The 27,599-nt window shown below is 28.2% G+C and overlaps 2 protein-coding genes across 3 annotated transcripts; one reads left to right on the forward strand and one right to left on the reverse strand.

Annotated features, from left to right (window-relative positions):
* The first annotated feature begins 7,588 nt into the window (after positions 1–7,588).
* On the forward strand, positions 7,589–9,439 carry LOC113859817 (WUSCHEL-related homeobox 6-like). The gene is made up of 4 exons (XM_027492498.1): positions 7,589–7,745; positions 7,905–8,189; positions 8,489–8,565; positions 9,014–9,439. Exons 1-4 carry the CDS (start codon positions 7,589–7,591, stop codon positions 9,437–9,439), a joined length of 945 nt encoding a protein of 314 aa, XP_027348299.1.
* Positions 9,440–23,733: 14,294 nt separating this feature from the next.
* LOC113858617 (phytanoyl-CoA dioxygenase) lies at positions 23,734–27,281 on the reverse strand. Of its 2 annotated transcripts, none has more exons than XM_027491329.1 (9): positions 27,113–27,254; positions 26,910–27,034; positions 26,754–26,773; positions 26,597–26,665; positions 26,152–26,270; positions 25,090–25,237; positions 24,837–24,981; positions 24,635–24,721; positions 23,734–24,004 (listed from the first exon to the last, which is right to left on the reverse strand). In XM_027491329.1, exons 2-9 carry the CDS (start codon positions 26,957–26,959, stop codon positions 23,962–23,964), a joined length of 681 nt encoding a protein of 226 aa, XP_027347130.1. In that variant the 5' UTR covers positions 26,960–27,034; positions 27,113–27,254; the 3' UTR covers positions 23,734–23,961. The 2 variants fall into 2 exon arrangements, with proteins under 2 accessions (XP_027347130.1, XP_027347129.1); XM_027491328.1 differs by having other exon boundaries at positions 23,931–24,004; positions 26,754–26,814; positions 27,113–27,281.
* Between the last annotated feature and the right edge of the window lie 318 nt (positions 27,282–27,599).

Here is a 27,599-nt window from a genome sequence, read left to right on the forward strand (position 1 = left end):
TTATTTGTTTTCATGTGCTCTACCAAATGTGTAAAACTTTATTTGTTAGCAAGTAACAAGTTAAGAATGAATGTTAGGACCAAAACTGTAGGTGTATTAAAAGTTGGCAAGGGCGTTTCAAGTTGGCCCAAAAGGTCAACTTCACCTCTATTATTATCTAAATCTTTTAATAGGGCATCTCGCCCTTGTTGCATATTAATAGGCTTAGTGTTTGGAAAATCCTCTAAGTTCAAATATAGCTTCTTGGGTGTGATGTTTTGCTCCACCATTCTTTCTTTATAAGCTTTATACTTCCTAAGTGAAGTCGCCTATTGTTTCATGATGAAAATGAGTGGAAAGGATTCGTAAGCTTCTTGGAATCTATCTTAGTTGACCATATTCTTATAGCTTGTCTAACTTTTAGTTTTGAGGAAGCCTTTTCAATATGTTGGAGTGTTTTCAGAATAATTGTTGAGCTTAGTAAGCCATGATTTTACTTAATAACTCAAAATTAGTCTTTGCTTTTACCTTCTGCAAGTTTTGTTTGGCTTTTTAGCTAAGGTTAAAAGGATTAAACAAAACATTTTCTATACTATTAGAGGTTGAGATTTCTGTGTAGAAGGGTGGACTCCTTAATTTGTAGACTGATATTGAAATTGCTTGAGATTTTATGGAGATAATTTTATCTCCAATGATTTACAGATACTTATTGGTATAATTTGTATATTCTATTAGACTTTTAATATCCTTGGAGTTCATTTCTTCCTCTAAGTTTTTTGTTTTGAAAGGCAAGACCATGACAAGGTTATGTTTTTTATCCCTAATATTAAGAAGTTAGTATTGGTTGGAAGGATGTAGTTTTGATTGAATCTTCTCACCATTTTGAATATGTTAAACAATAATAATGTTAGTAGTTCTCTGCCCATTAACTCGGTTGGAAAAAGATAATTAATTTTATTTTTAAATGTTTAAGCATGAAACCCGTCGAAGAAAAGAATGTTCACGTACCACTAAGAAAATTGTATTATTTTTCTTAAATTTTTTATTTTTTGGAGCCTTTTAATTTTGTAAAAATCATCTTCTCTGAGGTTCCTAATCCTTATAGTATAAGTTTTTATGAAAGACTTATTTATCTAAAATGAACTCATGAGATAACATCATAATAACCATTCATGGTGGAGTAGGTTAGGAATTGTATAGATCTATAATGGTAGGTGGTTTTAGAATGGTATAGGTTGTTTTTGTTCTTTGTAGACTAACTTTAGGAATTATAGATGTAGGAATAGTAGTCTTATGGATTGGTTTAGATGTTGTAGAGATTCACTTTCTCATTGAAGCAAACTCTGATGTGAAGGCTTTTGACCTAGAAGAGAAAGAGTTTTTTCTATGAAAAAATGATTTATACTCTTCTTGATTCAAATTGCCTAATTTTTTAAAGTTCTAGGATTTGTCTTGAAAAGGTTAGATTTACCCTTTTTATATAAACTATGAGGTTGGAAGGTTAACTTCATCCCATCTTATGAGTCTTGAAATAGTTACATTTATTTATTTTTAGGTCGGTGACAAATAGAGTTGATTCTTTGTCATCTATTTTTAATAAGACCTTAGAGTTGTAAGTATTCATGACCTTATATTGAATCTAATATAAAAGAGTTATTGGGATAAATCCTTCCTTCATGTCTAGATTATAAATTCAGATATTTAAAAATAATAAATCTAGAATAGTTCTATCAAAAAGCATCATTGTTTTATTTGTAAAATAATTGAAGTAGATTGGTCTATGACCTAAACTTGTTTTGACTGTTACTATGAGGGAGTCACTAACATTATTATGTCTAATGTTTCTAAGATATATAAGGATCAAGGCTTTGAGTCCATTTCTGATAAGAGATTTGACTACTACTTGAACATATTTTATATGCATATATTTGTATTTCTTAGCATGTTCTACTACAGATTGTTTAATTAAGAGTTGAATTTTTTTCTCCAGCTTCTAGATAGTTTTGATTATATAATAAAAATTATAACTTATTTTAGATTCTTAAAGAATGTATAATTCATCTTAAGGGATTTTTAGAATTTTTTAGTTGTTTATTTTTGGGTTTATATCTTTAAAACATATATCTTTGTTGAAAGTATTATGTTTGAGAATAACTTATTCTTGTTTGGAGTGTTGCTTTGTCAGTGAGTTTTGGTTTGATCTATAAGAGCAGAGGAGTCAAAAGACTTTATAAACAAACGATGAGAGAGGGATAAAAAAGAACTAGTCATAATGATAAATTTTTTATATGAACTTGATCTGGTTTCATAGAAAAATGTTTATTAAATTAAGCTATTAGTTATTCATTTAATCTGTGTTTGAATAAAAATCTTATTTTTAAATAAAAGTAAAATTAAAGAAATAATTTTATATTATTCATTTTAACTATATTCACCAAGATATTTTTATATTTAAATTTTATCTTTTAGTGAAAATATTGTCTAATTAGTTTTGCTGCCCTTCTCTAAAACTTACTATTATAACTTCTTTTGAATATTAGATAAAAAAACTTGTACTTCCGGTTAAGATAATAATATACAATTATTAATAAAATAATGTGAAGTATATATAAAGGTTAATATACTAGATTCATAAAGATTAACAATAACTTAACATTAATAAATATATTCTTACTTTCTCATTTATTATTTAAATATACAATTATGATGACTTTTGAAAAGCTAAATCCACAAAAGCACCATGAAAGCACAAAAAAAATATTCCAATTTCATATATAAGAAGTCATGTTATAATTTATTTGGTGAAAACAACTTTATAAATCTAGATTCATTAATGTTTTGCAAAGGAAAAACATCATTTATTTACGAAGATTTACAAAATTCACTCATAAATATAAATCTCAATAATTTAACAATATTGGTGGCCCTAATACTACTTGTTAGAAATTTCAATAAATTATTAAATTAACTAGAAAATCTATTATATCAAATTATTAATATTCTTGAGTTATGTTTGGATAGGACATTTTAAAATTCTTACAATTCATGTATTTAGGAAATAAAAAAAATTAATATTAAAATACTACAAAATTTTAACAAGATAATTTTTATGTTAAATAAAATGAATTTTAAATGTCTTATTTTAGAGAGAATTTACAATTCTTTCTGTTATGCTTGACTTTTTATATTAATTATTCATAACTTCTTTTATACTTTACTTCTACTTTAAGTATCTCCTAATATTACTTTCATATTTTTACAATTTTAAAATTCTTCATCCAAATAAAATCTTAAGGTTTAGTTAATAAATAGATCCATGTGAATTGATTGAAAACTCCTATAAAATCTAACAATAATCATAAGTTATTAAGCTTTTGATATATTGATTTTTTCAATCAAATCACCAAATTTCTTAAACAAAACTTGATATGTCTCTTAATATGAAGAATAGACATAATTAATTTAATATTTTAAAAACCATGATCATACCTTTAAATTTAAAATCTGTTAGAATTGTTATCTCTTAACTGCTTAAATTAATTTTTCACTCATTAAACTTATATTAATTTTTCTTTAAATAGTTTAATAGGTTTACTAAAATAGATCACTTATGTTAAGTTTATCTAAATATAAATGTCATATATATATATTAGAAATTATAATTTTTTTAACAAAATTCATGAGATGGTGGTTTGTTAATTAGTCGATAGTTTCTGAAATACTGTATAAGCTTTTCTGAGAATGAAAATGGTTGTTATACACTTTGTGGTGTAAATGTTTATTGAGATATAAGAAGAAAAGGGAAATAAATAAATAAAATATATGATGATAAAATGTGATAAAAAAAAGTGAAATAAAATAAAATAAAATAAAAGAGAGATAAAAATATTGTATTAGTATATAATTAAAATTTTTATTTGACTACTTTTTATTTATATAATATTTAAACGAGTATGAATTTAAATTTAAATTTATTTTAATATCATTAATTATAATTTTTATGTTAAATCTATGGTATTTCATGATATTCTGGTAAGATTACACATCAATATATAATTTGACTCTACCCAGCAGCTAATCAGCATTGACTAGGAAAATATTATAATCTCACGGATTTGGTTTAGATTTTGAAAAGAAAAGAAAATCTAGACCAAAAAAATATTTTGAAAAAATAACTCCACTTTAAAATGGTTGGCATAATGGATACGACTTGGGTCAGATGATTTTTAAAAAAATTTATTTATCAATGTAAGTGGAACATCAATACATCATACACAATCAAATCAATAAAAATACATTATGTTTAAAATAAATAATATTTATTCAAAATCATTAATATTTTTATTTTTTATTTTTTATTTTTATTTTTATTTTAATAATTATTTTTTATGCATGTTAAGTTATTAAGGAACTATTTAAAAAAGCTTACCAATGATTTATGTAAAGTAGCTTTTGATTTTTATAAGTTATTTTAAATTTATATTAATAAATTTTATGGTATAATTTATTTCAATAAATTAAATTATTTTTAGCTTATCTCAATTAATATTATCTTAAATTTTTAAGTGCAGATGAATAAAGATTAAAAGAAATGGAAATAATATTTGAAATGGTCGGATGCTAGACTTCCACAGTTTCCTGATGAACCTGCTTTCAACCTGACCAACGTACGTGAAATAGTCAACCCATAGTTTCAGATTATTAGCATGTTAAAATAAAGCAATTTAATAAAAATATTTATTAATTATTTGTAATGAAATATTTTAAATTTAATGCTCTCATACAAACTTTCAAACTAATAATTTATGTAAATTTCCAAATGTAAACGAATCATATATATATATAAACAAAAATTGTGCCTTCTTTTTAACGAGGTATGGTGACTCCTTCAAGAGTGAGACTATTCGTTATACTGAATATGTTGTAACTTGTAAGTATAAATAAATGAATGACTAACAAAGAACATAATAATCAAACATTATTGAATTGTAAGAGACGGTCGGGGGACAAGCACCTATCTATTATTCATTCAACAGTTAATCAGCTTCCAAACTTGAGACACATTGTAGACAACAGATTGAGTTTGAGGTTGGCTATATGATCTAGCCAGTATTTACCTTTTGACAAATGCTAACTAATTAAATACTTTAAAATATTAGTTCAGAAATTAAAAGTTCAAAATTCTTGGTAGAAATTGTTAATGATGCACTTTCTTTTTATAATTTTTAATACATATTAAAATGATTTTTAATATTTTTATTTTATTTTAACCAGTGTATTTAAGATACCCATTAATATATTTTTTTAGGGTACAAAGCTAGCTAGTATTTATTTTACACGTGAGAAACGCAGCCATGCCTTAATTATACGATAAAGTTTTTGCTTTACATTCAATATGCATTCAGTAGTACCTTCTCAATATGCTCTACACGCAAACTTATTTTATGACACTGCAAGATGACAAAAAGTGTTGGTGATAATTTGATTGTTATACAAAGAATAAGCTGACTTTTCTTTCCATGACTTGTCTTAGAATGATCATGTACTGTAAAATGTTATTCAATGGGCCACCATTTTAACTTAATGTATTTGTTATATGAAAAGTAAATACACTAATGATTGATAGGTTACAATGAAATTGAACTGTGATTTTTAATAAAATTTGCCTGTACAATATCATAACTTTAAATATTAGAATTTCCACCTTGAAAAAACAAAACTAATTATCCGTAACTCAAAGACTAGTCTGCATCTTTGTCTGTAAAATTACTCGATTAAAACTAAAAAAGGTGCATGGTACATTTAGATAATAACTCTATTTTTCATCATTGTTAGTTCATATATACTTCTATATTTTTGTGACCTAGTAAAATAATTTAAAAAAATCTCTAAACGCAAATATAATATTTTGTAGTTTTAAAATTATTTTTTTTAAGACTTGTATTTAATTTTAGGACAGTCCACTAATTCCCAAGTCTTCGTTAAGATTGATTGTTTTTCCTAAATTTGCATAAAGTTCGCTTAGTCTAAACATTTATATATATACAAAGACAAATTATCATAAGAACCATTTTTTTCCCCGAAGATCCATTGCAGTAAAGATAAATTGGCTGATGGCTATAAATATCAAAGGCTACATATGATCATGTTAGGTTACTAAAATTGTGATCTCGATTTTAAGGTCAACATTACTTCAAGTAAGATCTAACTGTACTAGCAACAATAAAAAAGTTGGAACAGATTAATTTATTACGAGGTTGCTGCCAAGAAATCGTGACTTTATTTTAGGAGTCTTCCAAAATACTCTTCTGCAGTTAGGTAAAACATTTTGTCTAAAATTACACAAGCAAACCTGTTTGTCCTCAATATATTTGCTCTATTTTTATTTGTATAGTTAGCATAAAGGGCTTGTTATTCACATACATCATGATTCTCTGGCCCTCTGCTTCTGAATTGTATACTTGGTGCAAGAAATTCTAATTCAAAGATTCGTTACATTCAGAAAACGGCAAGCAGGAAATAAGACAAGTTACATATCAAGGACACATCAAATCTTAGGACTTCAAAAATAAAATTGACCCTTCAATTCGAACATTTAACCCTTAGTAAATATCATCATCTCTGACCTTGTAAATATTCGTTTCTCCAAACATGCCTTCAATTAAAAGAGATATGTTAGCTCAAAATTATAAGTTTAGGAGAGGAAATATTTGGAAGAAAATGAGCAAAAAAATTAAAATAAAAATCAAGGCGATGTTAATGTTTATCACAAGATATTAGTTTAGATGTTGCATCCACCTATGTAAAGGGAACGTATAACATCACATCTTAGATCACAATATGGTTGGAGTTGCTTATTGTTTAGCAACATTTAGATATTTCGTTTTTTACCAATAGGGGGTGTGAAAGTTGTGATTGTCCAAAAGTGTAGTGCGTGCATATACAGTGTCAACTGTCAGGTACAAGACAAAGCAAAAAAGTACCCATACGAAACAGGTTTCCTTTGTGTACTTGCAAGTTGTGTGTCTCAAATGGAGAGGAGAAGGAGAGATCTTAAATCTCTTGAGAATTTTTTATTTTATTTTTTAACAAGGAGAAAGGAAGAGTGAAAGCCATCTGTGAGAGGAAAAAATTAACCATGTGAGCGTGTTGTTGTGCATAGAGAAATAAAAGGAGACATGGGGAAGAAGCAACTTTAATAACACGACATCATCATCATCATCATAGTGTGTCCTTTTTCAGAAACACACACACCTTCACTCTAAATCTCTCAGAATTCTACGCGTTCTAGTGCTCATCTCATCTCTCTCTCTCCCCTTCTCTCATGATTTGAATACATAACTCGGTTTCTGAATTTATTATAATTATTACTATTGTATATTATACATTAGTCAACTCTTTTTGTTGCTTGCTGCTTCACCTAAAGCTTTTACTACAACGTTCTCTCTTCCTATAAATACACTGTTCCACCCTGAACTTCATCTCATCCATTGCATCTTTCTCATACAAAAACCCTATTTTCAAAAACATAGACCTTAGTAGCCAAGGTGCAATTTTATGACAAAGACCTTGTAGTTGGAGAGGGTGATCTGATTCTATAACCTCAAACATGTCTGATTCATTCAGTAGTACCTTTCACTCTGCCACTCCAAATTCCCCACACAATTCCCATGCAGCCCCCAAAATCCCCACAATCTGCTCAATACCCCAACCTTATTGTATTTGCACCCACTGTAATCACATCCTCACCTTCAATCACCATGTTGGTAAGCCAAAGCCAATTGTGTTGACTCTTAACATTCTCATACTCATAGCAAAGCCTTGTTTTTTTAATGTGATAAACATGTCATTTGATTATGGTAACAAAATTTGATGATAGTATCAAGTGTGAACTATACCCATTCGCCTTATGTACTATCGTGCAGGTAATGTAGCAGAACAAGGGACAAATAACACAGGGTCCCATGTACAGACCCAGCAAAGCACAAGGTGGAGTCCAACGCCAGTTCAATTACTAGTCCTTGAGGAATTGTATAGGCAAGGAACTAAAACACCATCAGCGGAACAAATCCAACAAATAGCTTCACAGTTGCGCCAGTTTGGGAAGATTGAAGGGAAGAACGTCTTCTACTGGTTTCAGAATCACAAGGCAAGAGAGAGACAGAAACGTCGTCGTAGGGAAATGGAGGAAAATGCAGCTTCTAATGAAGGTAAGAAAGAAAGAAAGAGTAGTGAAGTAACTAATAGTACGTTATGGGTAAATGCAATAAGAGGGAGGAGGTACATTACATACAGCTAGATATTATCATGTGCTAATTCATTTCCATAACGTTTGTGGCCTTTGGGGCTATTCAAGGTTCTTTTAGTGGTCAAAAGATTCCTATATTATATACATCACCCTTACACTGATGATTATAACAAAGAGAGAGAGTTTGTGTGTGGTTTTATGTGATTTTTTAGGATGCAAGATTTGACGTTGAATTTTGGGGTGTTTGGATTTTGGCCACAGGGTTGAAAGAGACAGGTTGTGGAGTTAAAGAGACAAAGAAGTGGGCATCCACTTCAAACTGCAGTGGACATGCAGAGGTCTGTAATTACTCTTGGCTTTGTTCATGGTACAGCTACAACATTTTATTCAGCTTTGTTAAGCAAAGATACCAAAAAGATTGTGGGAGAGCAATAATGGGGTCTAATTATTTATTCAGAAGGTCAAATAAAAAGATAAAGCCAAAAAAATAAATATAATACACAGCATTGAGAAACATGAAGGAAATGGAAGAAAACAGCAAGGGCTTTTGTATGTTGGAAAAAAGGAGAGGCCTCAAAAGCTGCTTTTTTTAACTTTCTGTTGGGGCTGTTTTATGCTAGATCAGTTCAGACTTTCTTGGACTTGTGAATTGAATGTGAATTCAGAATTCTCTCACCCCTCCCCACTCTCCCTCCTTTACTTGCTTTGTCATTCTTCTATCTCTCTTTTTATTTTATAATTTTAAGTAGTTTTTTACTGTCAAGTTTTACCATCCGTAATTTGCAGGAATCTGCAGTGCTGGATATAGCAGAAAAAGGATCTAGTGTGTGGACTCAATTTGAAGAGAGAGGCATACAAGTTTTGAGGAGAAACACAGCAGAAAGGCAAGCTAAGTGCCAAAATATGGAAATGCCTTGTTTCCCTCCCATTTCTATGGCAGTTCCTACAAGTTCAGCTGCACATAGAACACATAACACACAGCTTTTAACCCCCCAAAATTTCAATTTACCATCTGTACTAAACAGAGAAAGTTTCAACTATTATGATGAAGAAAATGCAGATCCTCGGACCCTAGACCTTTTTCCACTTAAAAGGGACGACCAAAATGGCATTTGTCTTGCTGAGAGAAAACCTATGTTCTGTGCCAATGCTTCTATGGACAGTGAAATCGCCTCCAACCAGTTTTTTGAGTTTCTTCCTTTAAGAAACTGAGAGGAGCTGGTATGGTATGGTATGTCATATTGTCATGTGATTTTAGAATACACATGTTCACTTGTCAAACCAAATAATTGGCTGTAACGAATAATATATATACGTCTATTTGTTTTCAATTTTCATTGGGACTCGCAAATCCTTGGTTTCACTTTCTCTCTTGCGAGTCAGTGATCATGCATGTAGAAGATGCTTGTACGCGTGCATTTGAACCTTAAGTTTTTTGTCTTGTTGACTAACTTCACGTCTTCTCGTTTTTAGAGTGCCTTGTTTTGTGGTAGACATGCTCTTTGCCACACTTAGTTAAGTGATTTAGTCATAAACTGAACCATTTTGTTTTAGAACTTTAGCGAGAGCAATTCACACTCTTTTTACGTACAGTGTGTTTGGTTCCATTTCTAAACACGTACTTAGAGAGTAACCTTTAACTTGTAAACGTGTGTCTGTTACTAACTCACCTATATCAAGACACATGCGTTGGCTGTTAAGATGTTCCATATCACTATAAATATGTTTAAGATGTTTTATATTCCTAGGAGATATCTTTTTAGAAGGTTTAGACAAAAAATAATTTCTTGTAATCTAGTTTGATGGGGTTAAATTAAGTTAAATGTAAATTTAAAATAGTATTATAACCTATCCCATTTAATTTTTAGGATTAAGTCAAGTTTGGATAATTAAAAGTACATCCTTAAGGTACAACAAAAAGAAAATATATAAAAACAATTTAAATTGAGTTTTATTAACTTCAATTTTAAGGGTTGGGTTTAAGCACACAAAATTATTTTATCTTTATTAAAAAAGAATATATTTATTATATTAAAGTTGTAAAAGTATAATAAATATTTTTTAATAAAAAAATTACTTTACCTAAATTTAACTCTAAAAATTGACGTTGATACTTTTTATTTAAATTTTAGCAAATTTAACATTGACATGCTTTACACTGGATGTTTTTCTAGTGTATATAAATTCCTTGATTAGGTTAGTTTCATATTTTGTAGATTTTAAGGCAAAGACATTTTGTGACAACGCATATAAGAAGAGTGATTAACATTGCTTATAAACTAATTTTTAATTTATTTTACTATAACCCAATTAACTAATAGGTATACTGGGATGGAGAGCTTTTCCGTCTTTAATGATTCTACCTAATTCGAATAGGATTATTTTCGATTAAAGATAAATGCATTCCAGATAAAGTAAATAAAACAAATTTATTAATATGTACTGTATTTATATGACACCCTTATAGTTTGGTTTCGTGATTGATCTGATCCCCACCCCTACCCCCCAAGTTGGTAGATGGTAGATGTGACCATGGCCCTTGAACAAGAAAGGAACCAAAATGAGAACCTTTGTAATTAAAGATGTGTCACCAAGCTAGACTTGAGTACGAATGGGCAACATGAGAATTATTTGGACTTCTCGTGAACAAAGTGACAATCATTGTTCAAGGGTTTGAATTTCTTATATGGAACACATAGTGGCTAGCTATGGATACTGAACTTTTATTGTCACTATAAAAGACAGTTGGAATAAGTCACTTGAAGATCATGTAGAAGATAAGTGAGCTTCTATTCCTCCTCACAAGTCGCAGAGCTAAGCCTATTCAGATTCTAATTAAATAATAAAAAAAAAAAGTTATTGTGTTTCTTAAGATAGTAGAGACAAAACTCCACCTTAGGTTAACTAAGGTAACGGAGAATACTTGTATGTCAAATGAGAAACAAACTTAAATAGACTATCATATGTATTTTTAATACTATTCTTCAATTAGAATTAGAACACTAAAACAAAAATATCATTTACTAATAAACAGTTGGTACAGCTGTTATTTAACAGAAAAAAAAAATCTTGGTATAGACATTAAGTATTTATACTAACAACGATACTAATAAATAATTTTGTTAGTAAAAATATTAATATATTCTAATTAACACTTGATAATTTTTGTGTGTTAATAAATGATAACTTTTTTATAATGGAGTTTGATTTCAATAATTTATGTAATAAAGTTTAACATTAAAAATTAATACACGTTACTAAAATAAAATTTTAAATTTTATTAAAAAAACAACAATAAAATTTTATTCTTAATTAAGACAATGAGTCGACTTGACTTTTGAGTAGCAAAAACAATGTCAAGGCAAGGGTAGTTGTTTTTAAGTAATCTAATTGCCAACCCCCCCAATCTCTCCAATACGATGAAACATCGAAAAGTATGCTGCAACCCCACCTTTGAAGTAAACGTGTGGCACACAGTCTTGTGGGGTATAATAAAGGCTGGTTAATATGATTGTTGAATCCAGGTTAGGATGCTCTTGTATTTTGTGTGTCAAACTACTTAAAATTACATCTGTTAATAAAATTTTACAGAAAAATGTTATTATAATAATTAAATTAATTGAAATTCTCGTATTTTGTATATCAACTTTTAAATTATTTAAACATAATATATAACAATACAGTAAATGCTTTTTTAATTTTTAAAATAACATCTTAAAATAAAATATCAATTGTACATACACATAAATCACCACTTAACTTATCTAACAATTAACTCATTGTGTTTGAGTGTGTACATGTATGTGAAGCACTTATGCAAAAAGACATTGTGAAACTAATTATATTAAAATTATAAAAATAATTCACACGTAACATTATTGATTGAGTCTATCATTCATTTATGTAAACTTGAAATGAGTTGAAAGCTTTTTGCCATAACACCCATAATGGCTTTTGCAGCCTAACCAAGCAGCTTCGTTCTACGTTTAAGGAGTTTCAGCTTTTTGCTTTGGATTTGTTTGCATCTGTTATCAAACATTTGGCATGCTCGTGATCATGAATTTAAAGAACTGTGAATATCGAATATTCCTTTTTCCATCCAAGTTAACAAAGAGCAATATGCTATGAAAACTGAAAAGGTCATTTTACGATTGAGGAGAACCAAAAAGTTTGGAGAAGAAATAATCCAGTGTCCTTGTATGGGGAAAAAAATCTCTTGCCTAAAAACTCATTGCGTACTCTAACAAAGAAAGGGGTGAATATTTAATGAAGAACATATGCAGAGGACAAAGTGGTAACCAAGCTCAAGTTTAGTGGGGCCTCTATGGGGTTAAAGCTTGAGTTTGACAGAAATTAATCACATGAAAAAAAAAATTCCAAAAAAATATATAGATATTATTTCAACAAATCTTCGTAATTTTGCTGAATTTTTAAATAAAATGTCTTAATATATATTCTTTTAACATGATTATTATATTTAAAAAATTACATATTTGTTGATAATCAATAGTTATAAATTTTTTGCTAGATATGTGAGAGAGAGGAAAGAATTAACAGTTTACAATTTAGTTTATTTTATTTTTTAAAAATATTAAAATAATAAATATGTACTTGAATTAAAAAATAATTGTACCTTTATTTCTCCTCTCTTCATAACCATACTAGTTCTGAAAGGAGATTTATTTTGTTAGGTTTATTTCTTTTGACATCACTTATGTTTATTATTTCATTTAAGAAGTGTTATGAACTAAAAATGAGATTTTATTTTTCTTTCAACAAGTAGAGTTTTTTGACGATAAGTTTTGCTCTTCATTTTTTGTCATTAAATACTTAAATCAAATAATAAGATGTATATTTTTTTTTAGCATTGAATCAAAATTCAACGTCTATAAGATTATTGTTAAAGTTAACATTCAACTCCCTATTTTACGATGGAAAACAGGTTAGCAGTTTTCAACAAGAATAGAATTTCACGACATGGAATTCCCACTCATAGAGAGTACTCGATTAATTGTATTATTTTATGCCTTATAAAATTAATCTTACACAAACACAAAAGTATATGGTGTGACGATTGGGGAAGGGGGACCAGATATTTCTTTGCTGCAGTTTGCGGATGACACATTGATTATGGGAGAGGCTTCGGTGCAGAATTTGTGGACTTTGAAAGCAGTATTGCGTAGTTTTGAATTAATGTCAGGTATGAAAATTAACTTCCATAAATCTTTTGTATTGGGGATTAACACTGGTGATGACTTTGAAAACTTGGCTGCGAAGTTCCTACATTGTAAGATTGGTAGTTTCCCATTAAAGTATCTCGGGTTACAGTTAGGTGTTAACCCGAGAAAGCCTAGTGCATGGAAGAGTGTGTTAGAGGCTCTTAAAAAGCGGTTAGCGTCATGGAAGCATAGGTATTTATCGATTGGAGGTAGGGTGACTTTGATTAATGCCGTTCTTAATTCTATGTCATTGCACTCGTTATCCTTTTTTAAAGTGCCGAAGTCGGTAATAAAGGAAATTGTCACTATCCAACGGAATTTTTTATGGAAGGGTGTTAAGGATGGATCTAAAATCCCCTAGGTGAAATGGAAAACTGTATGTAGACCGCGGAAGAATGGTAGCTTGGGCATTAGGAATGTGCAGTGGTTTAATTGGGCGCTTCTTGGTAAATGGTTGTGGCGAGGTGTTAACTATTCAAGTTCATTGTGGGTGCGGGTGTTGGAATCTAGATATGGAAGATTACTTCTTCTCTTCAGCGTTCATCAGTTCACAACAGATGTTCTTTGTGGTGGCGTGATTTGCTGGAGGTTATTCATCAAGGGAATTCATGGCTGGATGAGAAGTTTGATAGAAGTGTGGGTGCAGGTTTACACACTCTTTTTTGGAGAGATAAGTGGGTAGGAGGGGTGCGATTGTGTGAAGCATTTCCGCGATTATTTGCAGTGGCGAGAAATGTTGAATCACGTGTAGTGGAGAATGGTTTTCATGATGGCACTAGATGGGTTTGGAATGTTAGTTGGCGAAGAGGACTCTTTCAACATGAAATCTCGAGCTTTAATCTTTTGTTGGAGCTTGTGGATGGAGTTTCTATTAAGTTACTACAAGAAGATAAATAGGTATGGAGGGCAGATTCTTCAGGTTGTTATTCAGTACAATCTGCGTATTCATGGCTATTTGAACTTTTTGGTGGTCCTAATAGTGTAGATCAGTGTACGGCAGATGCCTTGCAAAGGCTATGGAGAGGGAAGATCCCTCTTAAGTGTCTGGTTTTTTTCTTGGCAATTGTTGTTGAATGCACTTCCTTGTAAAGGTTTACTGATTGATCGTGGTGTTCAAATTGATGATATAACTTGTTGTTTCTGTCATGGTTTGGAGGAACTTCCAACTCATTTATTTTTAACGTACTCAGTTTTATCTCAAATCTGGTACTTTATTGCGCGTTAACTTGGATTCTCACTGGTTTTGCCTTCAGATTTATCGACTCACTTACTTTCTTGGATTGGTGTTGGCTGTAGTAAAAGAGAAGGAATATGCTTATTAATTATTTGAGTAAGTACAGTGTGGTCTTTGTGGTTGCATAGAAATAGAATTATATTTTTCAATGGTCTTTTGGATGAGAGAGAAGTCCTAGATTCTATTATTTTGAGATCCTAGAAATGGTTATCACTTGTTAGTAAGGGAGAAGCTATTATGTTAGCTGATTGGTATTTGAACCCACGAAATTGCATCTGTCTTAATTTTGCATAAGTATATTTTTGCTTTTTATTTCTCTGAGTAAGTAATTTTTTGTGTATATGGGTTTTGAGTTCCCCTTGAACTCTTTTTAATAAGATTTGTTTTGCCTATAAAAAAAAAAAAAAAACACAAAAGTATAAAACATATTAAATTTGACAATTAGGATTTAGAGAAGGAAAAAAATTTAATTAATATATTGTAATTTCATAAAATTTTGAAGTAAAATTATAAAACAATAGACTAATATAAATTTAATATGTTAATACTTTATTTATTTTTATAAATTTTCTATAACTCTTTAAATTTAAAATAATTTTTTTTTCCTAAACTCAACTCTCAAACGCACATTAAGAAAACCTAAACAAAAAAAAAATGAAATCCATGAATTCAGCAAACTAAACAACACATGCCTATATTTTCAATTTTCACTCCTCTAAATAAGAGATACACTTTTAAAGATAAGATGTAATTATAACTGTTAATTAAAAAAAGTTAATGATTAAAATTTTAATAACTTTAAATTTGTAATATATGTCCATACATTTTATTATAATATCATTCATTGACGTTATTTGTCATAATTTATTTTCTAAAAAAATAAATTTTATATATTTAGTCTTTATAATTAATATTCATTTCTATACTTAAAAAATTATATTTTAGATAATATATTTATGGATACTTTGTTTTGTTTTTGTTTGTATCATTACTATTTTGATCTCTACAGTACTATTTTTTAAAAGTATATAGAGTAATTAAAATGAGTATTAATTATAAGATCAAATATATATTTTAATTAAAAATAAAAATTAGTAGACATATCTAAAAGAATTTAAAATGAGATACTAAATAAAAAATCATGAATTTTTAAGAGCCTGAAAACGCATATATCTAAATCAAATATCACTATTTATAATTTAAAATCGTACATTTATTAATACAGAAATTATTGATTTAGTGAATACACAGATCAATTAAAATATGTAATTATCATTATAAAATATTAAAATAATTTATGTTTGACAAAGTTTTTTTATCAGAGTTAAAATATATATATATTAGATATACTTAAATATCTTTTATGGATAAAATATCTTATTAATAAAATAAAAAAAAAATACCATATAGATAAACTAATGAACTTTTGAGTTAATATAACGAAAACTACTAACTTATATTATGATAAAAAAAATTATAAATTCAGTAATGTAATAAAGTTAATTTTTTAAAATTTTGAATAATGATATAATTTTACATCTAATAAATATTTTATTTCTTATAAAAAAAGATATTTTAAAGATTCAATAAAAATTAATATTATATAAAAAATATACTATATGTAAATTGAGATAGTTACATATTAAAAAATTATAACAAAAATACTATAAGTATGATAAAAGGTAAAATATAAAATAAACTAAAAATTTATTAGTCAAGGATCAAATATTATGAAGATATATACTATTGAGTTTAATATAGATCATTTATCAACTAAGATATGTTATGTATTTTTTTAAATTATAATTAGTTAATATATATATATATATATTTAATCTTTTTATATTTGATAAGTTTATAAAATTTAAAAAAAAAACTTACATTTTAATCTTTCACGGGTATTTTGTTATGTTTTGTCTGACTTCATAGTTAGCAACAACATTACAACTACAAAGACTGAAATATAACACAAGATTTGTACATAAGCGTTACTTTTTAAAATATATAATTAAATTATAAACAAGTGTAATTATAAAAACTAAATATATACATACCCTTACAAGACAACATCTTACTTTGAAAGAATCATATTTAGATACTCCTTTTGCTATATATCACGAGCCATACCTAAAACACTCAACTGAACTCAACCCATCCCCGCTTCTATGCAGTGATAATAATTAGATGCAAACTCAATTGGATACAAATTAAATAAAAATAAAAATACTTATAATGAATAGAATATTTAGCTATCAAATAGGTTTAGATTAAGAATTATGAATTACCTACAAGTTTCTGTATGCTACAAATATAGGTATTTTACTTCAATTGTACCTATACTTACATCATATATTTATTATATTCATAACTAGTTTTTAAAGTAATTTTGTAATTAATTTAAAAAATTAATTACCATGCTATTATAATTAAAAAGTGTGTTATTTTTACATATTTATTTATTTAAGTTACATATTTTTATCAACGTTTCTTTTAATGATTTTTTCGTTGATAATATTAGTATTTTAAAATAAAATTTTTCGAACACAACATTGTAAAGAATAAAAAGTTATATATAGTAAATTTTTATTAAAAATTACATATTTCAATGTTATTTTATAATATTAAATGTTACAATTTTTTTTATGAAAACTTAATTTATATATAACTTTTTATTCAGTGTAAAGTTGTACATGTTAAAAAAAATCATTAAAATAACTAGCATTCACATTTTGTTAATGAATTAAGATCCGCTAACACTAAATTAAATTTGTATACTTATACTAACTTAATAAAATATGAGATTAATTTATTTAATCATTATTAAATTCTTATTAAGTATACTAACTTTATATAATTTTATAAAAAATTATTAAATATTTCATGTTATTATTTTATTTTAACAGAATATATTTTTAAAATATAAGTAAATATCAGTTTTTGTATAACATATTTATAAATATTTAAATTATATAAAATTTGATATAGGTAATTAGAAAGATAATATTAAATAATTCAATAATTGAATTGATAAATTTATATTTTTTAAAAATTTATTAAATAATATAACTATTTAAGTTTATTACTTGATATCAATTTAATAGAGGGTTTATTAATTTAAGTAAGAAAACTTGACAAACAAATTAATAAAATGTGAGTGGCAGATATGAGTGTGAATATAATTGCTCAATGAATAAAAATATAGATATTACAGTTGTAGTTATCACCCATATAAATACAAGTTAAAGCTTTTGTAAGACACAAATATATAAGGAGTGTAATACCCTACCAAAATTTCACCCATTTCCACGGCTACTCTCTTATGATATGGTTATCACGGCATGAATAAGCTTTATTAGACACCATTCTCTCCCACTTCAGCAGTTAAACAATTTCAGAAATGGTTAAATTGAAATAATACCATAATAAAAAAATAGGAAAATATAATAATAACATGTACATAGAAAAACTCCCGTGGCTGACGTTGACCCACCAAGAGAAGAAGTGAAAGATCATCACCCCTGACCAAGAAAAAAGGTTACAGTACATCACATAAAGTAAAAATTGAAAGAAAAAAAGAAAAGAAAAACTAATTTGCATTTATGTGCAAATGAGGCAGTCATAATTGAAGAGTGAAAGAAAGAAGGGTTTGCCTACGATTATGCAAAACTAGAAGTTGCAGGATTGTCATCACTGCATGTCTGCAAAGCTCAAACAATGTGTGAGAGAGGAAAAGGACAGAAAGATTACTGTAGAGAGAGAGAGAGAGAGGTTTTAAAAGTGCCGAGGAAGAGAGTGTGTGAACCTGAAATGAGGTGGCAATGCAATGCAATAACAATACATTGCTGCCTGGCAGCGTCCTTAGACTCTCTTGTCTGTCTGTCTCTTCCACCTCTCAATGACCACATCACATCACTCCCAACATCCATTGCCCAAATCATTGTTGTTTTATTTAACATTTGTGATCCATTTGTCTTTTAACACTTCAATAATTATGATGTTGAAAGCTCATCATTCAACACACCTGTTCTCTTCTTGTACCACACTTCTTTTTGTAACAAAAATTATAATAATTAACATGGCTGTAACTGTAAAAAGATAAGACCTACCCCATCAAAATATTCAATTTTATATTCATTTTAGAGTATTTGTTTGCTGAATTGTCATTTGTAGTTTGCTTGTCAGACTTCATTCATTCAATTGAAAATTTATATTAAAAAACCCATTCATGATTTTTTCACTCGATTGCCCCTGGTTTTAAAAATGTAGATTCTTTATTTAATGGGTTTTAGTAATGTTTGGTAAAAATTAACCAACCCACAAACTTGAAGATACACAAAATTAAAACCTGAATTGGACCAGTTGATATCCACAGTACACTTATTAATTTTAACCAAACTTGGAAGATACACGAAATTTAAAGTATGGCCATCAAAAAACAAATTCATTTTAATAATTTTTTCTAGTTTTTATTGGTTTTTTCTACGCTTTCTATAAGGCTATAGTTATGCAATCTACCATCTTCATTCTCCTCTCGTGTGACTAATTTTTTATTATTTTTTCAATAAGTGCTATTTTAATATTATATATATATATATATATATAATTTTTTTATCCTTTTATATTTATCTTAATATTTCATGTTATTAATTGAAAATTCATATGCAACTGCAGAAAAACACAATAATCATTTTGTTTCGGTTTCTAGCCCACAAGTACATTTCTTGCTCAAAAATATGGAGGAGGGGAGAGAAAGTTGAAGGCCAATTCCCCATATATGCATATATTTTTGGTTGAGCTAATTTAGCTGTGGATTAGAAAGTTGAGTCCAGCTCAAAATTTTGCTGGCTGCTGGTTGAATAAATCAGTTAATGGAAATAAAACATTTTTTTTTATAACGTTAAAGTTTTAAAAAATTAAGAAACAGGATAAAAAAATTGAGTCTCTTTGTTTTCTCACACTGTCTCCTTCAGCTTCGAGGCTTGATTCTCAATCGTCCTCGACAACAATTTCACCCAAGACATGAACACACTTGTTTCAAGCCGAATAATCACTAACATCGCTCGCGAGCTTGCAGAAGTGTAGGAGAAAATCCACATCCTCAATCCTGACTTTAAAAGTCATTTCCATTACATAAATACACAGGTATTATATATATATATATATATATATATATATATATATATATATATATATATATAATTTAATAATTAAATAAAAATATATATTATATATAATAAAACTATTTTAAATAATAATTTTAAAAAAACCATTTTAACTCAATTATATAACTACAATTCTACGAACATAATGTATCAAAATGATAAAAATTTAATAAAATTAAATAATTTTAAAATATAATTTATTTCAAACTAATACTTTCTATCGTATAGTCTTAAAAAATATAATTAAATATTAATAATTAATATTTATTAATAATAATAAATTTAAGAGATAAAATAATAAAAAAAGTTAAATAACAACTTTAATATTTAAAATTTAAAATAAAATTAACAAATATATAAGTACAAATGAAAAATTAATAAATATATAATTTACACGTTATTTTAAGGATCTCATTAACAAATTCTTAAATTAAATGATATAAAACAAGATTCACAAAGAACTAAAAAAAAATTATATAAAACAAGAAATCCTCACTGGAATGAATTATGCATTTTCAACTCTGAAGAAATTCTAACAATCGTAAACAATAATATCCAATTAGGATCCTCTTCAATATACAGTTTACACAACTTTTACAAAATCTCAGCCTGATTTTTCCTTTTTTATCCTTGAAATATTGAGCCAAATATGGTTCAATAAGTTTCAGCCATTATATTACTCACTGCAATATTTTGGAAGGAAATTTGGTTCTACTAATATCTAACAAGTCATATCGTAACATCCTACACTTTAATTTAAATTAAATGAGATTTATTAAAATATAATTAAAATATATTTGGATAGAATTTACAAAAAAAAATAATTAAAAAATGATGATGTTATCAGTAACGTCATGCTGACGTTTGTCTATAGGGATGACAATGGGTAGGGTATGGGTAGGGTACTACAGTACCCATCCCTATACCCGCGTTTTAAAAAAATACGCGTACCCAGCCCCATACCCTCGTGGGTATGAACATTAATCTCCGTACCCGTACCCTCTAGGTACCCGCATACCCGTCTTGTACCCATTATCCACGCTTGTTTGAGAAAAAAATATTTATAAAGAAAAATATGTTTATATAACTTCACATAAGTAGCATAATAATACAAAAATTCAATATGTAGTTGTCGAATAAGGTACAAATATAGATAAAAAAATAAATATTCAAAGATCATAAATGTTAAATGTATCTTAATATAATAATTTTCTAAACTAAAATTCTTAGAAACAATAAGCAAAACTAAACACACAAGTTATTTGTCAGTGATAATCCTATCTTGTGTGAGATTTGATTGTTAGTAATGTCAGAACGACAACGAAATAGATCTGTACAATAGTTGTCCCTTCGTGTGGGATCACTTAGTAACTTCTTGTGACGGCATTAACAACTAATTCTAATGAATAACATTTCATAGTTATTAAGTTTTAGTAAGACAGACATTGAGAATGAGAATAGAGTTAGAGTAGAAAAGTTCAATATTAACAACAGAAAGTTGATACATAAAATATTTTTTTTAACTTTTGAATTTGAAATTGTAAGAAAAATAATAGATTTAATTAAAATAATATAATATAATTAATATATATATATATATATTAATACTAGTATTTTTTAACTCATATACTATACGAAAGTATTTTATCAAAAATATAAATTTTTGAAAAATTATTTTAGTGAATTAAATATTTATAATGTACATAAATTTAAAAAAAAAGAATTTGAATAAAAGATAAATAATTACAATAAAATTTTATAATAAAGAAATATACGTGTATATTAAAAAAATTAACAAATAAAAATTAACAATAATTTTTTATATTTATATCTTTTCAAAAACTTCTTTGAATGTGAATAAATAGTAAGAATAATATTATTTAGATTCAATAGATTATAGTTATGCTTGTAATACATATGTTACATAGAAAAATATTATTTTAAATTAAAATATAAAAATAAAATTTAAATATTATTAATAAATAATAAGTTTACGGTAATAATAGGTGATTGTAAAATTTATAAAATATTTATAATATATTTATTATTTATCATTCACTTTATGATTTAAAAATCAATATGATTTTATTAACAAAAATATTTTATGTGTGTCATATATAAATAATATTTTTAAAAAAAGTCAATCTTATATTAACTATGTAATAATTAAATTGTGTTAGCCTAATTAAATGATATAAAATAGTAAATAAATTTTTCTATTAAAAATATAAACCAAAATAAATTTTTTGGTTTACTTTATTATTAAATATATTTTTATATTAATCTTATATAACTTCACATAAGTAATATAATAATACAAAAATTCAATACATAATTGTAGAATAAAGTTCAAACATAATATATATATTTATATATATATATATATATATATATATATATATGTGGGTATGGGGCGGGATGGGTACTTAGATACCCATACCCGCACCCATCCCCATTAAAATTTGCGGGTTTTTACCCACACCCATACCCGTACCCGTATAGCGAGTAAATACCCTACCCATTATGGGTAAATTTTGCGGGTGCCCATCGGGTACTTTACCCATTGCCATCCCTTTGTCTACAATACGCATGCACAATATTTTCAGCATGAATAGTGATCCCGAATAATATTTTTGGCGTGAACAGTAAGACGGTGAATAGTAAATTTTAAAAATTTTCTATAAAAAGAGAGTTTCACACGAAATTTTCATTTCTTCACTCATATTCAAGGTTCTCAAAGGTTATAAGGCTATATCGAAAATAATCGATATGATAAGGTATAGTGCACTATTTGAACATAATAACACATTTTCACCATGTATTCATCATAAAATCACATAAACAACCAATTATTCTCATTTTTCATTGATTATTTTTCATAAAACAAGGATTATTCCACATATAATCACACATATGACAAGATCTATGAACATACAAGTAATAAACATAACAAAATGATAAAATAGAGCTCACTTACCTCAAAACACAGCTTTTACAAAGATTAACTCTAGAACAAAGTTTTTTCTAAAAACACCATGAACATCTATAAGAAAAAGAAGAAGAGGAGAAACGAACAGTAAATCTAACTTCAAACTTAGAGAAACTTACTTGAAATCCTTTAGAACGAACGTAGAATCACATATCTAAAGAGAAATATAAGTTTATGATAATTTAGTATGAGAAAAAATGGTGAGGTATAGTCTTAAAACCTTTAAGAACCTTGGATACGAGTGAAGAAATAAAACTTTGTGTGAAACTCCATTTTATAGAAATTTTTTGAAATTGACTGTTTATCGCCAAAAACATTATTCACCCTCTTACTGTTCACACTGAAAATACTGTTCGTGATTACTATTCACACTAAAAATACTGTACACTTATACTATACATAAAATGTACGCGTATATAATATCACTGATGACATCATTATTTTATTTATTTATTTATTTTGTAAATTTCATCAAAATCCATTCTAATTATACTTTAATATATCTCATTTTATTTAAATTAAAGTGTAGAATGTTACATATAACCCTGTGATGATACAACAAACCTTTATCAAGGGCATAAAAAAATAATTTGGTATAAACATAAAGGCAAATGCTACCAAAAATCCTAAAAGTACTAGTTAAGAAATTTAAAATTAAAAAAAATATTAAAAAGTGTTATTAATAGATAATCACCATGATTTTATATGAACTTCTTACATGATTTAGGGTATATTTGTTTTCTATTTTTAAAAGTATTTTTAATTTTTTTCTAATTATAGTATAAATTTATACTATATTTAAAAAAAAATAAAAAACTCTTTTTAAAAGAGAAATCAATAATACCCTCATTAATTTCTTTATTTGTACTTCTAGGACGCTCGTTGGCGAGATCCACAAATATAAACTATTAAACTATGATTATTCATATCCGGAAGCCAAAGAGATGGAATCTAGTAATCAGTGCCAACCCATAACGAGTTGACATTATTACAATGCTTTAACGACAAATGAAAAACATTTATTGTACAAGCTTGCAAATTAAACATTTAGGGTATGTTTGTTTTCCATTTTTAAAAGAGTTTTTAATTTTTTTTGGAATTTTTTTTTAGAAAAATCTGGTTAAAGTTGGTCAGCTCACATAGAGTGGTTCTGGCTCCACTTTTCGTCTGATCCTGAAAGAAAATTTGACAAAAAGAAGCGTTTAGCAAAATCCACCAAGGAGTTGGAACAGATGCTAAATCCACATTACATATGAAACAGAAAACTCACAGGCTCCCCCTGATTATCAATTCTCACCTTGAAAAACAATGCATAAAGATGTATTATGTAGGGACTTGTCTTTGATATTTTAGCTAGTGCAAGGGCAACACTAGAAGCTTAAGCTACCCCATTGGCAAAATGGTTTTTTCATTAACAACATTTACCAAACAAGTTAGAAACTTGCGAGATTTGGCAAAGTATTCTGATGATTTTTTGCCAGAAAATATGTAACTTTTACCTTTATCATTAAAACAAACAATTCTTTTGCAGTTGCAAGTGTCAGACATTGGGATTAAGGAAGACTTTCAACTTGTGATACCAGCACAGATGTAAGAATAACGCAAGCTCTAACAAAAATAGGAGGCAAAGGGTACTAAACACCCAAAACTAAGGAAGAAATAAAAGTGGTCGGTATCTAAGTGATTCAATCAAGGAATAGGTGAATCGTGTATTATTAATATGACCATATAAATCACATATAACTAAGCTCCAAAAGGTAGAAAAGTGCTATATAACAAACTCTTCCCATTATCTAAACTCACCAATTTTCTGGTGCCCATTGGCAGCCAACAGTATCCACCACATGCAAGCTGTATGCATGCCTTGATTTTGGCGAATGGTTTTCAAAGCTGCAAAGAAAAGCATATGAACAAGGATATCATGAACTCACCTTCAGAGGAAGCTATCTTTCTATACTTCAGGATACACATCATCTAGAGAGAATAGTTTTAACTTTTAGCAAACCTTTGGTGGATAAGATCCCCATGGATGACAACCAAAGACCCAGCTTTTACTTCAATAGGAACGAAATCTTTTTGATCATAAGATGGTGATGGTCGATCAAATTTGACACCAACTTCATCTCTTAAGAACCTCCTAACAAGCCCATCTTCAGCAAACATAGAATGCAAAAAAAAGAAAAAAGATTAGATGAGATCAACCAAGTAAAGGGTGAATAATCTATGTAACAAATAAACCAAAAGAAGAATAAAGCTACTTTTGTGAGATCCAGGAATCGCCCAAAGGCAACCATTTAATATCTTTGCATCTTCTAGGGCAAGCCATAGCCCTGTGCACGTTTGTGGTTCAGTATAAAGAAACGAGTTATCCTGGTGTGGCACTACTTCACCCCCAATGCCTGGTTGCTGCCAAAAAAAAAATTCATGATCAGGTAATGATAATGACCAGGCATCAAATACATCTATTCTTACATGCTCCATATGGCCATATAAAAATTCCACATAACGATATCCTTAATTTTGTTTTCACATTTGAAACATCAAATAGTTAAACAACTTGAGACCATTGAAAACAAGGTTTCTGGCCATGCACTTCAATGCATTTCAAAATGGAAAATCATAGCATGTTTATGAAACTCCAGTACAAACAAGTTGGAGCAAAAAATACTCATTGTAGCATGATTGGAAAAGAGAAACAAAAACTAAAAATCCAATCAGATTTAATATGTTAACTACATATAGAAAAATGGGTGGGTCTTCAGTTCGAAACACAGCAATGCTGAAATAACCAACCAAAAATATATCTACAAAAGTATCCAACAGATCATACAACAATATCAAATTCAAAAGTAAGCAAATAAAAAACAAACTTACATGCATGGTATATCAAAAGCAACTTTAAATAAGTTCTATTATCAGTTAAATAAATGAAAATACAAGTTCTATTCTCAGTTAAATGACTCAATACCAAAGATTTCCTTGATTAAAATTATAACACTACAGTTTTCAAGCATATGCTAGTTTGATTGCAAACTATAGAAGCAACCGACACAAGAAACGATATTAAAATGGGGAAGGGTTAAGTACATTTGCCAAATTAGAGTACAAATTATAAAGAAGCAAATCATACAATTCCCTCCCTCCCCACCTCCAACAAGGAAAGGAAAAGAACACATTCATGATTTCCAACCAATTCACATATCTATCGCTCATATGCAATGCCATAACACAACAAAGCACTTAACTTAAGTTTCTCAATTTTCATCTATATGATCAGGCAGATCAGCACTTGTGGTTCACAAAGGCAGAAGAAGATGTACCTTAAATATGTACATAGACTGCATGATTACAGGTCTCTTATAACCCAAGGAGTACATCAAACTAGAAAATTTCTCAGAAGTAGAAAACTTCTCGAATGCCGGTTCAATCTCATGAAGGGCTGCAGAAAATCACAGAACACCCCAGCCCACAAAAAAAGAAAATGAGATTCAAAGGAAACCAATTCAATTTACAAGGAATAATGCTACTCTCATAGCTCATGCATTCACCAGTCTGGACAGGTGGTTCCATTCCATCAAATTTAAAAGACTAAAAAGTTTACACATCGAGAAAAACAGTTTCCCCCACTGTCATAAACCATAAAACTAACTAATTCAACTAGACTACACATTGTGTGAACACTAAACAGAGACTACCCAATTCCATTTCAACTTCAGAGACAGAAAGAGAGAGAGAGATGAAATATCAGAATATTGAAAAGCTTACCGTGGCCAACTTTATTTATGGAGAGTTGCTTCGGCTGCTTTAATTTACCTTCATCCCCAAATGCTTTTTCTACCAAAAGTGAAACAGAAAAACAAAAAATCAAACTTTCAAGAAACCCAATTACTCTAAAACTGAAAAGATGAATTTTTTTTAATACCCTCAAAGAAGAACGAAACTCTGTCCACGCTCTCAAAAAAATAATTATCAGTAGATTGTTGCTGAAAAAGAAAAAAAACAAAGAAAGAGCAAGAGTAAGAGAACAGATAAATAGTCCAATTAAAGGGAGACAGAAAAATACAGCATAAGGAGTAACCTGGTTCTTGGTGGAGAAAATAGAGGCGGTGGAAGAAGGATCAAACTCATCCACCAACTGTTCCATCCTCTTCATCATGGCTTCAATCTCATCGTCACTAGCAAACGATTCAATCACAAGATAACCTGCACATGTACCACAGATTGGGTTGGTTGGTTGGTTGAATTGAGGACTAGGAATTATGTTCAAAGCGGAAAAAGTACCTTGTGAGTTGAAGGATTGGAGTTGTTCTGAACTAAGAATACCCATAATGTCTTGTGCTCTTCACAACTGAGATCCACTGTTCAATCTTGGTGTACTTGCCTAGGTACCCACTACGATTGCGGTCTCAGCTCTCAGAAAGTCAAATTCTGGTAATCTAATCTAATCCTCAAATTCAGTTTGGTTGTTTGAAAAGCATAACATGTTTATTTTCTTTTTTAAAAAATAGTTTTTTGTTTTTAAAATAAAATATAATACACAAAAAGTAAATAATATACTCTTAAAATTTAGGCTTTTTTTTCATAAATAAATAAAAAAAATTCATTATTCTCTAAATATCCTAAAAAAAGAAAAATTTACATAAACAGACTTAAAGTACGTATAAAGTCAATTTTTGAAAATTTTTACATAACATTCTGATTTTAAAATTTTGTTTACACGATTTAAATTAATTTTTATCTTACTTTTAAAATTTTTTTATACATAAGT

The sequence above is a fragment of the Abrus precatorius genome, unplaced genomic scaffold (assembly GCF_003935025.1).
Source record: "Abrus precatorius isolate BTA unplaced genomic scaffold, Abrus_2018 Scaffold2, whole genome shotgun sequence".
Classification (NCBI taxonomy): domain Eukaryota; kingdom Viridiplantae; phylum Streptophyta; class Magnoliopsida; order Fabales; family Fabaceae; genus Abrus; species Abrus precatorius.